This window comes from Hyperolius riggenbachi, chromosome 9, assembly GCF_040937935.1.
Source record: "Hyperolius riggenbachi isolate aHypRig1 chromosome 9, aHypRig1.pri, whole genome shotgun sequence".
NCBI lineage: Eukaryota > Metazoa > Chordata > Amphibia > Anura > Hyperoliidae > Hyperolius > Hyperolius riggenbachi.
Genome location: NC_090654.1, coordinates 91,944,470 through 91,961,311, shown reverse-complemented (window position 1 = coordinate 91,961,311; position 16,842 = coordinate 91,944,470). Strand labels below are relative to the sequence as shown.

At 45.1% G+C, this 16,842-nt stretch overlaps 1 protein-coding gene across 1 annotated transcript; it reads left to right on the top strand.

The window, feature by feature from the left end:
- The first annotated feature begins 944 nt into the window (after positions 1-944).
- LOC137533469 (olfactory receptor-like protein OLF1) lies at positions 945-1,892 on the top strand. The gene has a single exon (XM_068254852.1). The coding sequence runs from the start codon at positions 945-947 to the stop codon at positions 1,890-1,892; it is 948 nt and encodes a 315-aa protein (XP_068110953.1).
- The last annotated feature ends 14,950 nt before the right edge of the window (positions 1,893-16,842 follow it).

Genomic DNA, 16,842 nt, shown 5'->3' with positions numbered 1-16,842 from the left:
GATCCTCCTCCAACATGTCGCAGCCTAGGTGTTAGGCTCTTTGAAACAACTTTTCCATCACTTTTGTGGCCAGAAACAGTCCCTGTAGGTTTTAGAATTCAACTGCCCATTGATGTCTATGGAGATTTGCAGATTCACCAGATTCATGAACTTTTGCAGAAATTTGCGTTCTCCGTTCGTGAATCTTAAATTTGATATTCAGCCCATCACTGCTGTACATATGATAGATACATGGTTCTGATCAGCTGCCTTGGCCGTGAACCATCTAGAGGGGCTGTACAAGGCTTTTTTGTGTTTCCAACTGAATCAGTCCCTCATTCAATCTTTTTTTTCTTTCATCTTTCAATCTCTATATATTAAAAAGAAAAGGAAATGAATACAGTCTCTGTTCTTGAACATGTTCTGCATAGAATCCAAGTATTTTCACTTTTAAGGGTTTAAAAAAAGATGTGCGAGATTTAACTTTCTGCTTTGTGCAGACTTCCAAACTAATATCACAGAGACATGTGAATTCTGCAAATTCTTTTATATCAAATCATCTACTGCTGTGATAAGTAGTGATGACTTTTTTGTTCTAAAGTGAAACCGTAACTTGAAATGGAACTAAACTCAGAATTTCCTATTTGTTCTAAAAGTAAAGCCACAGTATGATAACCTTTATGTAAAAAAAAATATTCATTACAATGTATGGAACTCCTAAAAAAAACCTTGAAGTTTAACTTGGTTTCACTTTTGCAGAGGGCATTGTAAGGGTTAAGTATCAGTATTTACTGTATGAGAGCTGCCTCTGTAGAGTTGTCCTGCAGTCTATTCACAGGTGCTGATAAGACAGTTTGATCTGGATAAATAAACATAGAATAGTTAATTGGTTCAGCAACTACATGTGGAACAAACACTTTTCATTGTATGCTGTACAAGAGTTTGGGTCCACGTTAAGGAAATTCATGGAGCAAAACCAAACACTTGTAAGATATTTCATACTTCTTGGACTGTCAGATAACCCCAGGCTACAGGTTGTCTTTTTCACGCTCTTTCTGCTTGTGTACATGGCGACTTTGTCTGGAAATCTTCTCTTGATCACCATTGTGAGGCTCTATTCTCGGCTACAGACCCCTATGTACTTTTTCTTAAGTAATCTCTCTGTCATTGATATTTGCTTCTCAACAACCATAGTGCCCAAGTTACTTGTAAATACAATTTCTCAAGACAAAAGTATCTCGTTTTTGGGATGCGCAGCCCAGATGTACTTCCATTTGGCTTTTGGCGCTACAGAATGCTTGTTACTGCCTACCATGGCCTACGACAGATATAATGCCATCTGTAACCCATTAAAATACACAACCATTATGAATCAAAAAGTTTGTCTATGCTTCGCTGCTGCATGTTGGATTGTAAGCTTTTTAGCTTCTATAATGCATGCTGTTTTGACGTTTCAGCTGCCTTATTGCAAATCAAATTACGTCAACCATTTCTTTTGTGAAATGCCCCCACTATTCCGACTTTCCTGCAAAGACACCTGGATGAATGAAGTTGTGATGCGCATCTGCAGTGTCATTTTTGCTCTTTTCTCCCTCTTCTTGACATGCTTATCTTACTTCTACATACTTTCTATGGTTGTACAGATTCGATGCACCCAAGGACAGTACAAGGTGTTCTCTACTTGTGCCTCTCACATTACTGTTGTAACTCTCTATTACAGTACTGTTATGTCCATGTATATGCGTCCTCACTCCAGCTACTCTCCCGTTCTGGACTGGGTGATCTCCATACTCTATACTGTGGTGATACCAATGTTAAATCCTATTATCTATAGTGTAAGAAATAAGGACATTCGGGAGGCCTTACCAAAGGCGGTTAGGCAAATCCAATTAAGAAGAATTCTTCAAGAATGATAGAATGCTGTGTCAGTTACTATTTATCAGGCACAGGCAAGGAGTTCCTCTCTTGGAAGTCATAAATTAGCTAGTTAACCCTTATCAATCCTACGTTCTTGGGTTCAATGTTGTACATAATCCAACATAGTAAAACTGGCTGCTGCTACATGGAGCTGTTGGTGGATAAAATCCAGCACAGTGTCAGCCCTTTCAGTTGAACTAAGTCCAACATTTTGATTGCCCCCAGCCCCATCTTCAGCTGTTGCACCATGTAATGTAAATATTCTAATGGTTGCATTTTGTGCTGTCACTAGGGACGGCGTTGACGGATCTAGTCCAGCATGGTATTCCTCTATGTGCATCCTATGTGGATCAAAGTCTGAAGCTTTGATCTCCTCCAGCGCCACGCAACACCGCATAATAACGAAAGTACACTGGCACACATGCAAGGGTGGTGGAGCTACAGTGCACAAGGTGGTGCCAGCACTGCTCCTTCCCTCTGATGCTGGGTCGCCTCCCGGCTCTAGAGTGAAGAGGTACAGATCCTCTAGATTACCACTGCCACCAAAATTTCATGAAATTGGATTGAAAAAAAAGTTAACTTTTGTTGGTTGTTTTTTTCTGGTCAGGACTCCTGATGCTGATACAGACTGAGCCGCTGCAGTCCTAAAAGAAAAATTCAATTTTCATTATAAAATTGTTATAAACACTGGTCTGTGCTGCACAAAACATTATTTAACATAATATTAGCCAACAAGTATAAGTAGAACTTTAGTAAGTTAATTTACTTAATATCCCATGAGAACACAGTTAATGAATTGAACAAAAATGAGTAATGTTTACTTATAAAAATGTGTTTTAAACGTAAGAAAATAAAATTTACAGCTTTTGCTCCAGACCTCCTTTTTTTTTCACTGCCGCTGAAAAAAATCAGTAACAAAGTGTTGCAGTGACTACAGATCCAAAGTGAGTAAAATAAACAGTAAAGCTTGTTAAAAACTAGTGCCACCTTGTGGAAAGCTGAAAAAATAACATAGGCTAGCACAGATGTAACTGAAGAATGTTTTTATGACAATAATAAATGTGGGTTCAAAACCACTTTACATTTCGTATTCATGTGAAAAGCTATTATGTGGTGCTAACCTTGACAATTTAATCTGAAGGACATGAAGACATGTCAAAAGAGATCCAACGGTAGGACAGGCAACAGGAGCCTAAATATTTAAATTATGTGGCAAAGCATGTGGCCCCAGGGGATCAAAGTATCTGACACTTTAATCAAAGGGGTATTAGGTCCCTGTCAGAGTTAATACCATAAGCAGCTAGCTAGTCTATGAATTGATGTAAATCATAATAAACTAGTAAGCTTCAAGCATGTTATGCAAATTAACCTTGCTCATACACGTTACCTAGGTAATGCGGGTTGTGCTAATTACACAATGCGTTATGAGCTTATGAAAGAGAAGTTGAGGCACTGTAAAATGCAACAGAACCTTTAATCACAGATTATAGACATTGGGGTATGCAGCAGGGGTGAAGAGAGCCTGACATCTGTTTCAGTAAAAAAAAAAGCTTCCTCAGAGGCTAGTGAGACATACACGACCATCATGCCACACTAGCCTCTGAGGAAGCTTTTTTTAAGCAAAACAGCTGTCAGGCTCTCTTCACCCCCCCCCCCCACACACACACACACACACACACACACCATACCCCAATGTCTATGATCTGTGATTAAAGGTACTATTGCATCTCACAGTGCCTCAACTACTCTTTCTTAAGCTCATTGAAACTGAGTTTTTCTGGGAGTACATGTTATGTGGTACATAATCCAGGATTGCCATTGACCCTAGCATCTAGTGCCAAACTTTTCCTTTCATTCAAAGTGCACAATACGTTATGGAGCTGTTGGAAGTAAAATTGCTGAGCACTTGCTGCGTATGCCCATTTTATGAACATTTACTGATTACTCCCCAAGGTAAAATGACATAGTACACTAGTAAAATAATGTTGTTTATTAATTTGATGATAATGATGATGTTATCCATTCAGTTGTATCCAACTCTTGGCGATTCTATGGGTTAGCTCTCTCCATGCTGTCCGATCTTGTACCATTTCTGCCAGTTGCCTTAAGCTCAATCCGGTGTCAGCCTTGATGGTGCCAAGCCAACGCGTTCTCTGGCAGCCTTGTTGCCTTTTGCCACTGATCAGTCCGAGCATTAGGTCTTTCTCTAAGGAATTTGATCCCATCACATGGCCGAAATCTGTGAGTCTGAGTCTGGTGAACTTGCCTTCCAATGACCTGTCTGGTCTTATACATTCCATTACTTCTTTGTTCGTATTTCTTGCTGTCCATGGAATGTGAAGCAACCATCACCAGCACCACAACTCAAATGAGTTATTAATATAGATATATCATAGACTAGCGGACCTAAGCCCGTTTAAAAACGGGGTCTAGGTCTGTGTTTCTCGCAGCACGCACCCTGGCCGCCCGCTCACACGCCGCACACCCGGCCGCCTGCTCACACACCGCCCGCTCAGCTCCCTGGCCCCGTCCTCTTGTCTCTCCACAGGAAAAGCATGACGCAGGGACACAGGGGTTTTATTATATAGGATGGGATCATGTAGGGAAAGTTTAGTTTAAAGTTGTTTTAAAACATGCTTGAATAAACTGAGCACTAGTTTAGCTTTTGTACAAAATAAGCAGAAAGTCCAATTCTAGAGGAGTGCAAAAAGTCTGCCTTATTACAACTGCAGAGCACTGGAGGGCATTAGAAAACACAGGTGTGGAGTGTGGATGACTAATTTGCGGTGCTTATGTCAAAATCTTGTCTATGCACCTTTCTGAAAACAAAAGCTGCCCAGTGGCAGCACATGGGAATTCCCATAGATGAATTCCAGCCATCTGGAGTAGCTCAACACTCATCTGTTCAATAGCAGGCGAAGCTGCTCTACCCATACATGTACAGGAAAGTGCCCTCAACCCTTTCTCTGGCATTCTATTCAAGGAAAGTGTCCATTCTGCTAATGTTTTTAATATTTATTTAACAATTTATATTATATTATCAAATTTTGCTACGCTTATTACCAGCAATTTATTTTCATTTTTTTTTACTAGAAAAGAAAGTGCCCTGCCCTTTTTCCCCAATTCATGCTGTTATAGCCCAAACATCAGTGCTGGTCGTAATGGAAAAATCTACGCTTACGGATCATTACGCGTAATTTTACGCTATTACGCATTACGCAATTACGGTTACGGCGTAGGAAATTATCTACGGTACATCACTGTAATTACGTGTAAACTTACGCAATTACGCGTAAGGATACCGTAAAGAAGGCGCTTAGACTACAATGTTACGCGTAGTGCCGTAATGCCCATTAATGCGTATTTTTTTACGCATGCGGACGATATGTACGCAATAGCCGTCAATGTGACAGTTATTGCGTACATATCATTCGTATGTGTCAAAACGTACGCTTATACTGAAGGGCGGGAGAAGATGCTATTGGTTGCTTAGGATGTTGACTGATTGGCTACTCTTAGAAAATGTGAGATTTTACGTTAGTAATTACGCGTAAAATTACGCGTAAGTGTTCGTAAAATTACGCATGCCTAGCAATTACGGTAGACAGTGTAATTACGATACCACTTACGGTCTTACGCGTAAATAATTACGCGTAAGACCGTAAGTTACACCTAACGCTTACGCGTAAATTTACATTGAATTACGATGCGTAATTACGCTCATGCGTAATTTCGGCCCAGCACTGCCAAACATTGCAAAGTCCATCAATGTGGGGCACTAGCTCTTGAACTATACCGGCCCACACAGTATAAAAGATTGTGAAGTAGCAAATCCTCTCCCCCCTTATGCAAATGTCCCTTATCTATTACCATTATTGTTCGTTCAGATGACACTGACATATTCAGCAGTCCTATCCAGAGCCTTGTGCACATGATACATGGTTCTCGGGCAAGAATCTAGCATGTGTACAGCGTCCAGTAATTCCCACGGTGTGTCGGCAAGTGATCAGCCTGGCGTATTGTCTCAGCCAAGCATGGCCAAGGGCACTGTTCTCTGCACTCAACCAGCCGACTCTGTGCATTCTGTTGGGCGTCACTCCATGGGCTCTCCAGAACTAATGATCCATCTGTCATTCAAGAGGTTGAGCTTAAGCCTCTGGGTAGATTAGTTGAAAAATAATGGTATACACAGTAATTGCCTCTAAATCAAACACTCAGCACTAACTTTAATTTTTCTTTCAATCATTTTTATTGAAAATGTTAACATTTCAATCAAGTAAATAGCACAAATAACATAGTGTAGAATCTGAAATAGAAGAGAAGTTAAGGGAAGTAAAATATGGAGTGTAGGCACCAACTTAACCCCCCTGGCGGTATGATTATTTCCAAATTTATTTTCCAAAAGCGGTGCAATTTTTTCTCAAGCTTTTAGTTCCTAAAAATCCAACTGCTAGATAGATCTGCAGCAGCCCTGCACATTCCACACCTCTGATGGATTCAATTTGGTATTACCACTCTGAGCTGTGGCTTTATAGCCCGAGCCTGACTCGGGGTTACCGCTAAGGATTAAAGGAATACTACCACAAATAATTTATAAAATTTAAAATACATGAAAACACAATAATAAAAAGTAAATTTTACCCAGAGTAAAATGTGCTATAAATAACTTTTTTCCTATGTTGCTGTTACTTACAGTAGGTAGTAGAAATCTGACAGAACTGACAGATTTTGGACTTGCCCATCTCCTCGTGGGTGTTCTTAAGGTTTCTTTATTTTCAAAAAGCATTAAATGAATAGCAGTTGCATAGTCCCACTGCCAGAATAGTGTGAAAACAGGTGGGGGCTGCATCTTTGTATAGATCCTCTCCAGGTATTGCTTTTGTAAATAATAAATGAAATACTGAGAATCCCCTGTGAAGACATGGACTAGTCAAAAACCTGTCAGTTTCATCAGATTTGTAAAACTACTGTAGGTGACAGTAACATAGGAGAAAAGTAATTTATAGTTAATTTTACTCTAGAAGAAACCTATTTCTTAGCTGTATGTATTAAAATGTATTTAAAATTTTACATTTTTTCAAGATAGTGGTGCTTTAATAATTCATAAAATACCATAATTTTATTATAGCAAAATTGAAAAAATATGTATATAAAAATTCATGAGGAACTTTCCTTAATCAAAGGCTCGACTCACATCAGACACTTCTCATACACTGACACCACCACAGAATGATAGGCTCATTTGTCATAATCCCAGAAATGGGACAAGAGCAAAAGGGAAGAAACGTGCCCATAATGTAATACTGGGCATATATCCTAAAGTTTGTGCCCAATCCCCAGTCATGAGCTTAATTTTCATAGCAAAAATCTTGCTGAAGACAAAAAGCATTAAAATATTAACTTGCTGAAAGTACCAGCAACAAGACGTTTAGCAAAAATAGATAGCCAGCACAGCTTAAAAATTTGTAACGCAGTATTGCTGATATAAAGACAAAGCAGATACTGTACGGAAAGCTCTTAAGCTGGCCATACACTAGGCCGATTCCCGCCAGATCGACAGCAGATTAGATCACTGGGATCGAATCTGCTGTCACATCGTTCCCGCTACACGCCGAATTTCGATCTATCCCGTCCGATCCCGTCGATCGCTCCGTGCAGAAAATTACCGTCGATCGCCCGCGGGTAGGGAGCACGTCGCTAGTGGCGTTCGAGTGCCTGACGACCGACGCAATAGAGCCCGCATACATTACCTGCTCCGCCGGCGCGACTGCCCCCGGTCACCGCTGCTTCGTCTCCGTTCTGGTCTCCGGGTCCGGCATGCTTCACTTCTTCAAGCCTGGCAGGAAGTTTAAACAGTAGAGGGCGCTCTACTGTTTAAATTTCCTGCCGGGCAGGAAGAAGTGAAGCATGCCAGAGACCAGAGCGGAGACGAAGCAGCGGTGACCGGGGCAGTCGTGCCGGTGGAGCAGGTAATGTATGCGGGAGGAGGGGAGGGGGGGAGTGGCGGCGGCAGCACCACCATTACCACCACAGATTGTGAACGGTTTCAGGCTGAAATCGGTTCACAATCTGTTTGCAGTAAAGGTAGCCATACGATCCCTCTCTGATCAGATTCGATCAGAGAGGGATCTATCTCTTGGTCGAATCTGATGGCAAATCAACCAGTGGCTACCTTTAGGCCACCAAAGGGTTAAGCAGAAGATAATCTGCACAACAAAGGGGTCAGCAAACAAATATTGTGCATACAGTACAAAATTCCTTGTGTCTGCTGGAAAATAGCCATGAGTCAGTTGTGCAATGCCTTGTAGTGTCCAGATAAGATTGGTGCTGCCGGTATGTCCACAGTTTGTATATAGAACTCAGTGGTTGTCCCCAGATGGCTAGTGCACAGGAATGCCATGAGAGTGCCGGCTGGACCCAGTTGTAGAATGTGGAGTACCTGGTGTGGCAGCAAAGCGGTTAACAGATCGATGTCAGGCAATCGTCCAAACGCCATGCAATAAGCCACAGAGAGAAGACCCGACATGTTTCGACATGTATACTCTAGCCAGTGGTGCTCAGATACCCCCCATTCACGGATTCCACTATTTGGCCGTGATTGAAAAAAAATCTGGAAATGGCGTGATTGATTTCCAAATATGAGCCAGACTCACAAATTCGACTCAGATTTTTCCCGTGAATGAGGCAATCATGGCAAAACATGGCTGTGATCACGTAATAGTGTTTAAGCTATTATTAAAGCCCCCATACATGCTACAATCCCCCTAATTGGATGGATTAGAAAGGTGATAAGGGGCTACAACAAAAAAAATACCAAAAAGAACTTTTTTTTGATAAAATGGATTTTAAAGTTAAATCAACACTTTAAATGGGGCTATTAATTGGTAATAATTGGTTTTATAGGAAAAAAGTTGCGCTCTTGACAAGAAATCTGTAACGATTGTGGAATTCTCTCCGTGATCAGCGCACAGGGCGTGCGCTGACACTGCGGAAATCCTCCATAAGCGTATAATTTGAGGGAACCCAGCAAAAGGTGCAATGCACCTGTAGAGGGAAATTCCTGTCGGCAGGTGGAGCTGTGGAGTGCAGAGGAACAGCTCCTCTGCTCTGCCACAGACGCCAGACAGGAATTGCACGAAGGGAAGAAACGCAGGGCAAGATAGCCCTGAAAGAGAGAGATCAAAGCGACAGAGGGTATGTGTGACCACCAATCTAGTCACCACCCTGCGACGATGAACACACAACCAGGAAGATAGGGTGAGAAGTCAATCGCCAGAGATGGCGGTTGCTAACAGCTACACAAGACCGAATAAGCACAGATGAGGAATGTATGTATGTCCACCAATCTAGCCGCCAACCTGCGACGGCGGACACACAACAGAGGAAACCAAGTGAGAACGCAATCGCAAGAGAAGCGATTGTGAAAGAGAATGAGCACAGGGATAGAATGTATGTATGTGCCCCAATCTAGTCGCCAACCCGCGACGGTGCACACACAACAGCAGATATGAAGTAGGAACGCAATCGTGAGAGAGGCGATTGCCAGAGGTGACACAAGGCTACAGCAAGGCAGAGCACGAGAGTAGCAAAGGCACAGCAAATCATACAATGAGAAGATAAGGAAAATAACAAACGCTAACTAAACACGAACACCGCACTCATTCGCAACAGCGAACGCGTTTTCTGCGCGGTCTCCATGTGTTAAGCACAACAGAGACAAGCACCCCTAACTAACCACCGACAGACAAACATGGAACAGAGGATGCGAGCACTTGCTTAACGGTTACCTCACCGAGCCTCCAGCAAGCGTTCGTATCAGACAAGACAGATACACGAAAACCGGAATAAGTGAGAGATACGATCCACTGCTCCTTCCGCCAGAGCAAGTGCGATCCAAGTATAGCATCAGAGTGAGCTGAATCCACTGCTCTTTCCGCCAGAGCAAGTGCGATCCAAGTACAACAGACAGATGAACAGAAGGGGCCACCAGCAACAACTGCTGCTCTGGTTAGTACCCCACAGACAGACAGAATAGACAATACAAATAATACAATCTTGACTGCTCTAGCAAGGATGCCTAGTGCAGTCCCAGGAACTACTCTAAGCTAATCTTCAAACAATAAGCAAGACTGACACTCGAAGAGTGTTTCACAGGACAAACCCTTATGACCAGCCACGTACTGTGGAATCACATGGTATATATAGAGCAAGCCTACAAAGGATGTGGCTAGGCAATTTGCTGACAAACGTATGCAAATTCCTCAGCAGCAGCAAGCTGCAAAACTGACAAAAGGTCTCTCTCCCAGAGACCTGCAGAATGCAGACCTGAACAGTGGTCAAAAAGCTGCCTGCCTGCGCAGGCAGCTGAGCGGATCATTACAAAATCATGCATATACCATGCCCCCCTTCAGGAATCCACTCACCGGATGTTAGGGTCTAGAATAGACCACTCAGCACATTCGGGGAGCCTAACGAATTCCACGTGAAATACCAATACAAAGTGGTGTACATGTGAGAAGTGGATCGAAGTTCATACATCATTCCAAAAATTTTTGACAAATAAATAACTGCAAAGTGGGGTGTGTGTAATTATTCGGCCCCCTGAGTCATAACTTTGTAGAACCACCTTTTGCTGCAATTACAGCTGCCAGTCTTTTAGGGTATGTCTCTACCAGCTTTGCACATCTAGAGACTGAAATCCTTGTCCATTCTTCTTTGCAAAACAGCTCCAGCTCAGTCAGATTAGATGGACAGCGTTTGTGAACAGCAGTTTTCAGACCTTGCCACAGATTCTCGATTGGATTTAGATCTGGACTTTGACTGGGCCATTCTAACACATAGATATGTTTTGTTTTAAACCATTCCATTGTTGCCCTGGCTTTATGTTTAGGGTAATTGTCCTGCTGGAAGGTGAACCTCCGCCCCAGTCTCAAGTCTTTTGCAGTTTCCAAGAGGTTTTCTTCCAAGTTTGCCCTGTATTTGGCTCCATCCATCTTCCCATCAACTCTGACCAGCTTCCCTGTCCCTGCTGAAGAGATGCAACCCCCAAGCATGGTGCTGCCACCACCATATTTGACAGTGGGGATGGTGTGTTCATAGTGATGTGCAGTGTTAGTTTTCTGCCACACATAGCGTTTTGCATTTTGGCCAAAAAGTTCCATTTTGGTCTCATCTGATCAGAGCACCTTCTTCCACATGGTTGCTGTGTCCCCCACATGGCTTGTGGCAAACTGCAAACGGGACTTCTTATGCTTTCTGTTAACAATGCCTTTCTTCTTGCCACACTTCCATAAAGGCCAACTTTGTACAGTGCATGACTAAAAGTTGTCCTATGGACAGAGTCTCCCACCTGAGCTGTAGATCTCTGCAGCTCGTCCAGAGTCACCATGGGCCTCTTGACTGCATTACTAATCAGCGCTCTCCTTGTTCGGCCTGTGAGTTTAGGTGGATGGCCTTGTCTTGGTAGGTTTACAGTTGTGCCCTACTCCTTCCATTTCTGAATGATCGCTTGAACAGTGCTCCATGGGATGTTCAAGGCTTTGGAAATCCTTTTGTAGCCTAAGTCTGCTTTAAATTTCTCAATAACTTGATCTCTGACCTGTCTTGTGTGTTCTTTGGACTTCACAGTGTTGTTGCTCCCAATATTCTCTTAGACAACCTCTGAGGCCCTCCCAGAGCAACTGTATTTGTACTGACATTAGATTACACACAGGTGCACTCAATTTAGTCATTAGCACTCATCAGGCAATGTCTATAGGCAACTGACTGCACTCAGATCAAAGGGGGCCAAATAATTATGCACACACCACTTTGCAGTTATTTATTTGTAAAAAATGTTTGGAAACATGTATGATTTTCATTCCACTTCTCATGTGTACACCACTTTGTGTTGGTCTTTCATGCGGAATTCCAATAAAATTGATTCATGTTTGTGGCAGTAATATGACAAAATGTGGAAAACTTCAAGGGGGCAGAATACTTTTGCAACCCACTGTAGCACTAGGGATCCGACTGCCATACGGGAGCTGACTCCACTTATCCCCACAGTGTTACCTGCGTTTATTTTAATCTTTTTATACATCGTTTTATATCAATAAAATACGGAATTACACTATTGGAAGTTGGTCTCCCTGTGTTTTTTCCTTTAACCATTGCAGCCCCGAGAGGACGCCAGACTTAGGTCCAGACCCGGACTAGATGGCAGAGGCTCACAGAGGAAGCTGATAGCCTGGAGGGCGAGGTGGGGGAGGGGAGGGGGGGTTAGGACAGGCACCCCGAATGTGCTGAGTGGTCTATTCTAGACCCTAACATCCAGTGAGTGGATTCCTGAAGGGGGCATGGTATATGCATGATTTCTTGTCAAGAGCGCAACTTTCTTCCTATATTTTGATTGCACTGCTGGCCATAACCCAGAGACTGAGCTGCAGCACTTGAGATTCGGCAATTAAGATTTTACATGTGTAGCATGATTTGTGGACACTATTGACACTCGCTCTATGTGAGCTGATTAAGTACAGTCTGGTGGATATCATATTGTCTGTTTGTATGAGCATAGTGACTGTTATATTTGTGGAGCGAGCGCTTTTTATCATTTTAATTTTTAATAATTGGTTTTAAGTAGGGAAATACACTTTAAACAATCGCAGAGGTGATGGCGAGTCCCAATGGCAGCTGGCAGTGGTGGTAACACTGGAGGAGGATGAGTGGACGATGCCACAAAAACACCCAGAGAGGTTTTTGTAAATGTTTTTTTTGTTTTCTTTTTGTTTTTCTTGCATCGATAGCAATGACATGGCAGCAAAGTTGTCCGATAAATCAGCCCAAAAAATTGTAGCATCCAAGGACCCTGGTGGTGAGTACACAGACTGTTGTTGTCGTTAAATACGACATGAGAGGTGGCAGCAGGAGGACTAAGCAGCACTCAGCAGAAGCACTGAAGAAGAGTATGGCACCTCATTGGTGGCACCACAGCACGATAAATCAGCCCAAAAATTGTAGCATCCGTGGACCCTGGTGGTGGGTACACAGACTTTAGTAGTAAACCACAACATCAGCAGCAGCGAGGAGGAGGACTAAGGACTCAGCAGCAGCAGGGATGCTCGGATGTGCCTCATCCACGAATTCGGCAATCCGCGTGGTTGCAAAAAAAAATCCGCATTCGGCCCCGACGCATGCGGGTTTTCGTCCGCGTCCACGCAACCACGCGGATTTTCTGCCGTGAATGGCGTAATCACGAGTGGATTCCCGCCCGGAGGCGGATTTTCTTTAAACGTTAATAACAAAGCCCCCATACATGCTACAATCCCCCAAATTGCATGGATTATCGAGGTGATAAGGGGCAACATAACTTCAACATAAAAAAATCCCCCAATTTTTTTTTTTTAATGGCTTTTAAAGACAAATCACCACTGTAAATGGGGCTATTAATTGGTTTTAAAAAGGGATATACGCGTTAAGCAATCAAAGAGGTGAAGGTGAGTTCCAATGGCACTTGGCGGCGAAGGTACCGCTGGAAGAGGATGAGTGGCTGACGCCAAAAAAGGCCCCAGAGAGGTTTTTGTAATTTTTTTTTTTTTGTTTGTTTTTTTTTTGCAGCAATTAGCAATGACATCGCAGCAGAGTTGTCAGTGGACACGGGCAGTGTGAACGCAGAGTGCAGTGGTGGTAGCGACTGAGTCAGGAGAAGGACAATGCGGGCGGTCAGTTCAGCAGCACAGAAGGACCACGGCAACATACTGGTAGTACTAGTAGCAGCACAGCGTCATAGTGCTGGCCAAAAAATTAAATGCACCCGGTGACCCGGGCAGTGTGAACGCAGACAGAGTACATTGGTGGAAGCGAGTGAGTCAGGAGGACGAGGACAATGCGGGCGGTCAATTCAGCAGCACAGAAGGACCATGGCAACATACTGGTGGTAGTAGTAGCAGCACAGAGTCATAGTGCTGGCCAAAAAATTAAATGCACCCGGTGACCCGGGCAGTGTGAACGCAGACAGAGTACATTGGTGGAAGCGATTGAGTCAGGAGGAGGAGGACAATGCGGGCGGTCTGTTCAGCAGCACAGAACAGAAGGACCATGGCAACATACTGGTGGTAGTAGTAGTAGCACAGTGTCATAGTGATGGCCAAAAAATTAAATGCACCCGGTGACGGGCAGTGATATAACGCAGACAGAGTACATTGGTGGAAGCGACTGAGTCAGGAGGAGGAGGACAATGCGGGCGGTCAGTTCAGCAGCAGCAGCACAGAAGGACCATGGCAACATACTGGTGGTAGTAGTAGCAGCACAGCGTCATAGTGCTGGCCAAAAAATTAAATGCACCCGGTGACCCGGGCAGTAATATAACGCAGACAGAGTACATTGGTGGAAGCGACTGAGTCAGGAGGAGGAGGACAATGCGGGCGGTCAGTTCAGCAGCAGCAGCACAGAAGGACCATGGCAACATACTGGTGGTAGTAGTAGCAGCACAGCGTCATAGTGCTGGCCAAAAAATTAAATGCACCCGGTGACCCGGGCAGTGATATAACGCAGACAGAGTACATTGGTGGAAGCGACTGAGTCAGGAGGAGGAGGACAATGCGGGTGGTCAGTTTAGCAGCAGCAGCACAGAAGGACCATGGCAACATACTGGTGGTAGTAGTAGCAGCACAGCGTCATAGTGCTGGCCAAAAAATTAAATGCACCCGGTGACCCGGGCAGTGATATAACGCAGACAGAGTACATTGGTGGAAGCGACTGAGTCAGGAGGAGGAGGACAATGCGGGCGGTCAGTTCAGCAGCAGCAGCACAGAAGGACCATGGCAACATACTGGTGGTAGTAGTAGCAGCACAGCGTCATAGTGCTGGCCAAAAAATTAAATGCACCCGGTGACCCGGGCAGTGATATAATGCAGACAGAGTACATTGGTGGAAGCGACTGAGTCAGGAGGAGGAGGACAATGCGGGCGGTCAGTTCAGCAGCAGCAGCACAGAAGGACCATGGCAACATACTGGTGGTAGTAGTAGCAGCACAGCGTCATAGTGCTGGCCAAAAAATTAAATGCACCCGGTGACCCGGGCAGTGATATAACGCAGACAGAGTACATTGGTGGAAGCGACTGAGTCAGGAGGAGGAGGACAATGCGGGCGGTCAGTTCAGCAGCAGCAGCACAGAAGGACCATGGCAACATACTGGTGGTAGTAGTAGCAGCACAGCGTCATAGTGCTGGCCAAAAAATTAAATGCACCCGGTGACCCGGGCAGTAATATAACGCAGACAGAGTACATTGGTGGAAGCGACTGAGTCAGGAGGAGGAGGACAATGCGGGCGGTCAGTTCAGCAGCAGCAGCACAGAAGGACCATGGCAACATACTGGTGGTAGTAGTAGCAGCACAGCGTCATAGTGCTGGCCAAAAAATTAAATGCACCCGGTGACCCGGGCAGTGATATAACGCAGACAGAGTACATTGGTGGAAGCGACTGAGTCAGGAGGAGGAGGACAATGCGGGCGGTCAGTTCAGCAGCAGCAGCACAGAAGGACCATGGCAACATACTGGTGGTAGTAGTAGCAGCACAGCGTCATAGGGCTGGCCAAAAAATTAAATGCACCCGGTGACCCGGGCAGTGATATAATGCAGACAGAGTACATTGGTGGAAGCGACTGAGTCAGGAGGAGGAGGACAATGCGGGCGGTCAGTTCAGCAGCAGCAGCACAGAAGGACCATGGCAACATACTGGTGGTAGTAGTAGCAGCACAGCGTCATAGGGCTGGCCAAAAAATTAAATGCACCCGGTGACCCGGGCAGTGTGAACGCAGAGTGTAGTAGCGACTGAGTCAGGAGGACAAAGCGGGCGGTCAGTTCAGCAGCTCAGAAGGAGGACCATGGCAACTTACTGGTAGTAGTACCATAACACCAAAAAATTAACCAAGGTAGGCACTAGGCAGGTAGTAACTGTCTTTATAAAGGCAGGCATAGTTAACAACAGCACATGCAGCAGCCACTTCATGTCCCCCTGTGTCCGACAATAGGGGCCAGGAACTCACCTTCCACCCAAGCCTGGTTGATTTTCAGGAAGGTGAATTTGTCCACAGAGGCATGGGAGAGCCGAGAGCGCTTCTCTGTGACCACGCCACCGGCCGCACTAAAGCATCTCTCTGAGAGGACACTGGAAGGAGGGCAGGATAGGAGTTCCAGGGCGTACTGGGAAAGCTCGCTCCAGATGTCCAGTCTCTTGACCCAGTACTCCAGGGGGTCCACGGGGCTGTCGGTGTCATTGAGCCCGCTGGATGACCCCATATAGTCAGACACCATGGTGGTCAGTCGTTGCTTGTGCTGGTTGGTGGTGGATGCTGTGGCGGGCACCTCTGTTCTGGGCTGCTGCACTGCATACAGGCTCTTGCTTAGGCTCTTCAGGTCTCCGGGGCGCCAGTTGCTGCTGCTGCTGCTGGTGCTGGTGGTTGTTGTTGTGCTGCTAGTGGCCATGGCAGGCACCTCTTGCTGGCTTGGCAGAGCAGTTACAGTGGGGGTGGAAGGCTGGGGGAATGCTTCCAGTAGTCTGCGCACAAGGGCCTCCTTCAACTCCCTTGTGCGTTGCTCGGTGGTGGATGGCGTCATTAAGTCTCCCAGCTTCCCCTTCAGACGGGGATCAAGCATCAAGGTAATCCAGATGTCCTCCCTTGAACACATCTGGATCACCCGGGGGTCCCTGCGAAGGCAGCGCAACATGTGCACAGCCATGGGAAACAAGTGGGCCCTGCCAGCAAGATCTTCCTCGCCATTGTCCCATAGCGCATGCCTGTCCTCTTCCTGTGCCATGTCGTTGTCCTCCTCAAACAGCCATCCACGTACAACGCCTGCTGCACTCTGCTCCTCCTCCTCCTTCTCATTCAGGTTAGGGACCTCCAACTCTTCCACTACCTGCTGTGAGCCCTCCTCTGAGCTGGACTGTGCTGCCATCTGCTCCTG

Excerpts from the sequence above, each read along its gene's own strand:
- LOC137533469 (XM_068254852.1), top strand. The coding sequence starts at position 945 with ATGGAGCAAAACCAAACACTTGTAAGATATTTCATACTTCTTGGACTG.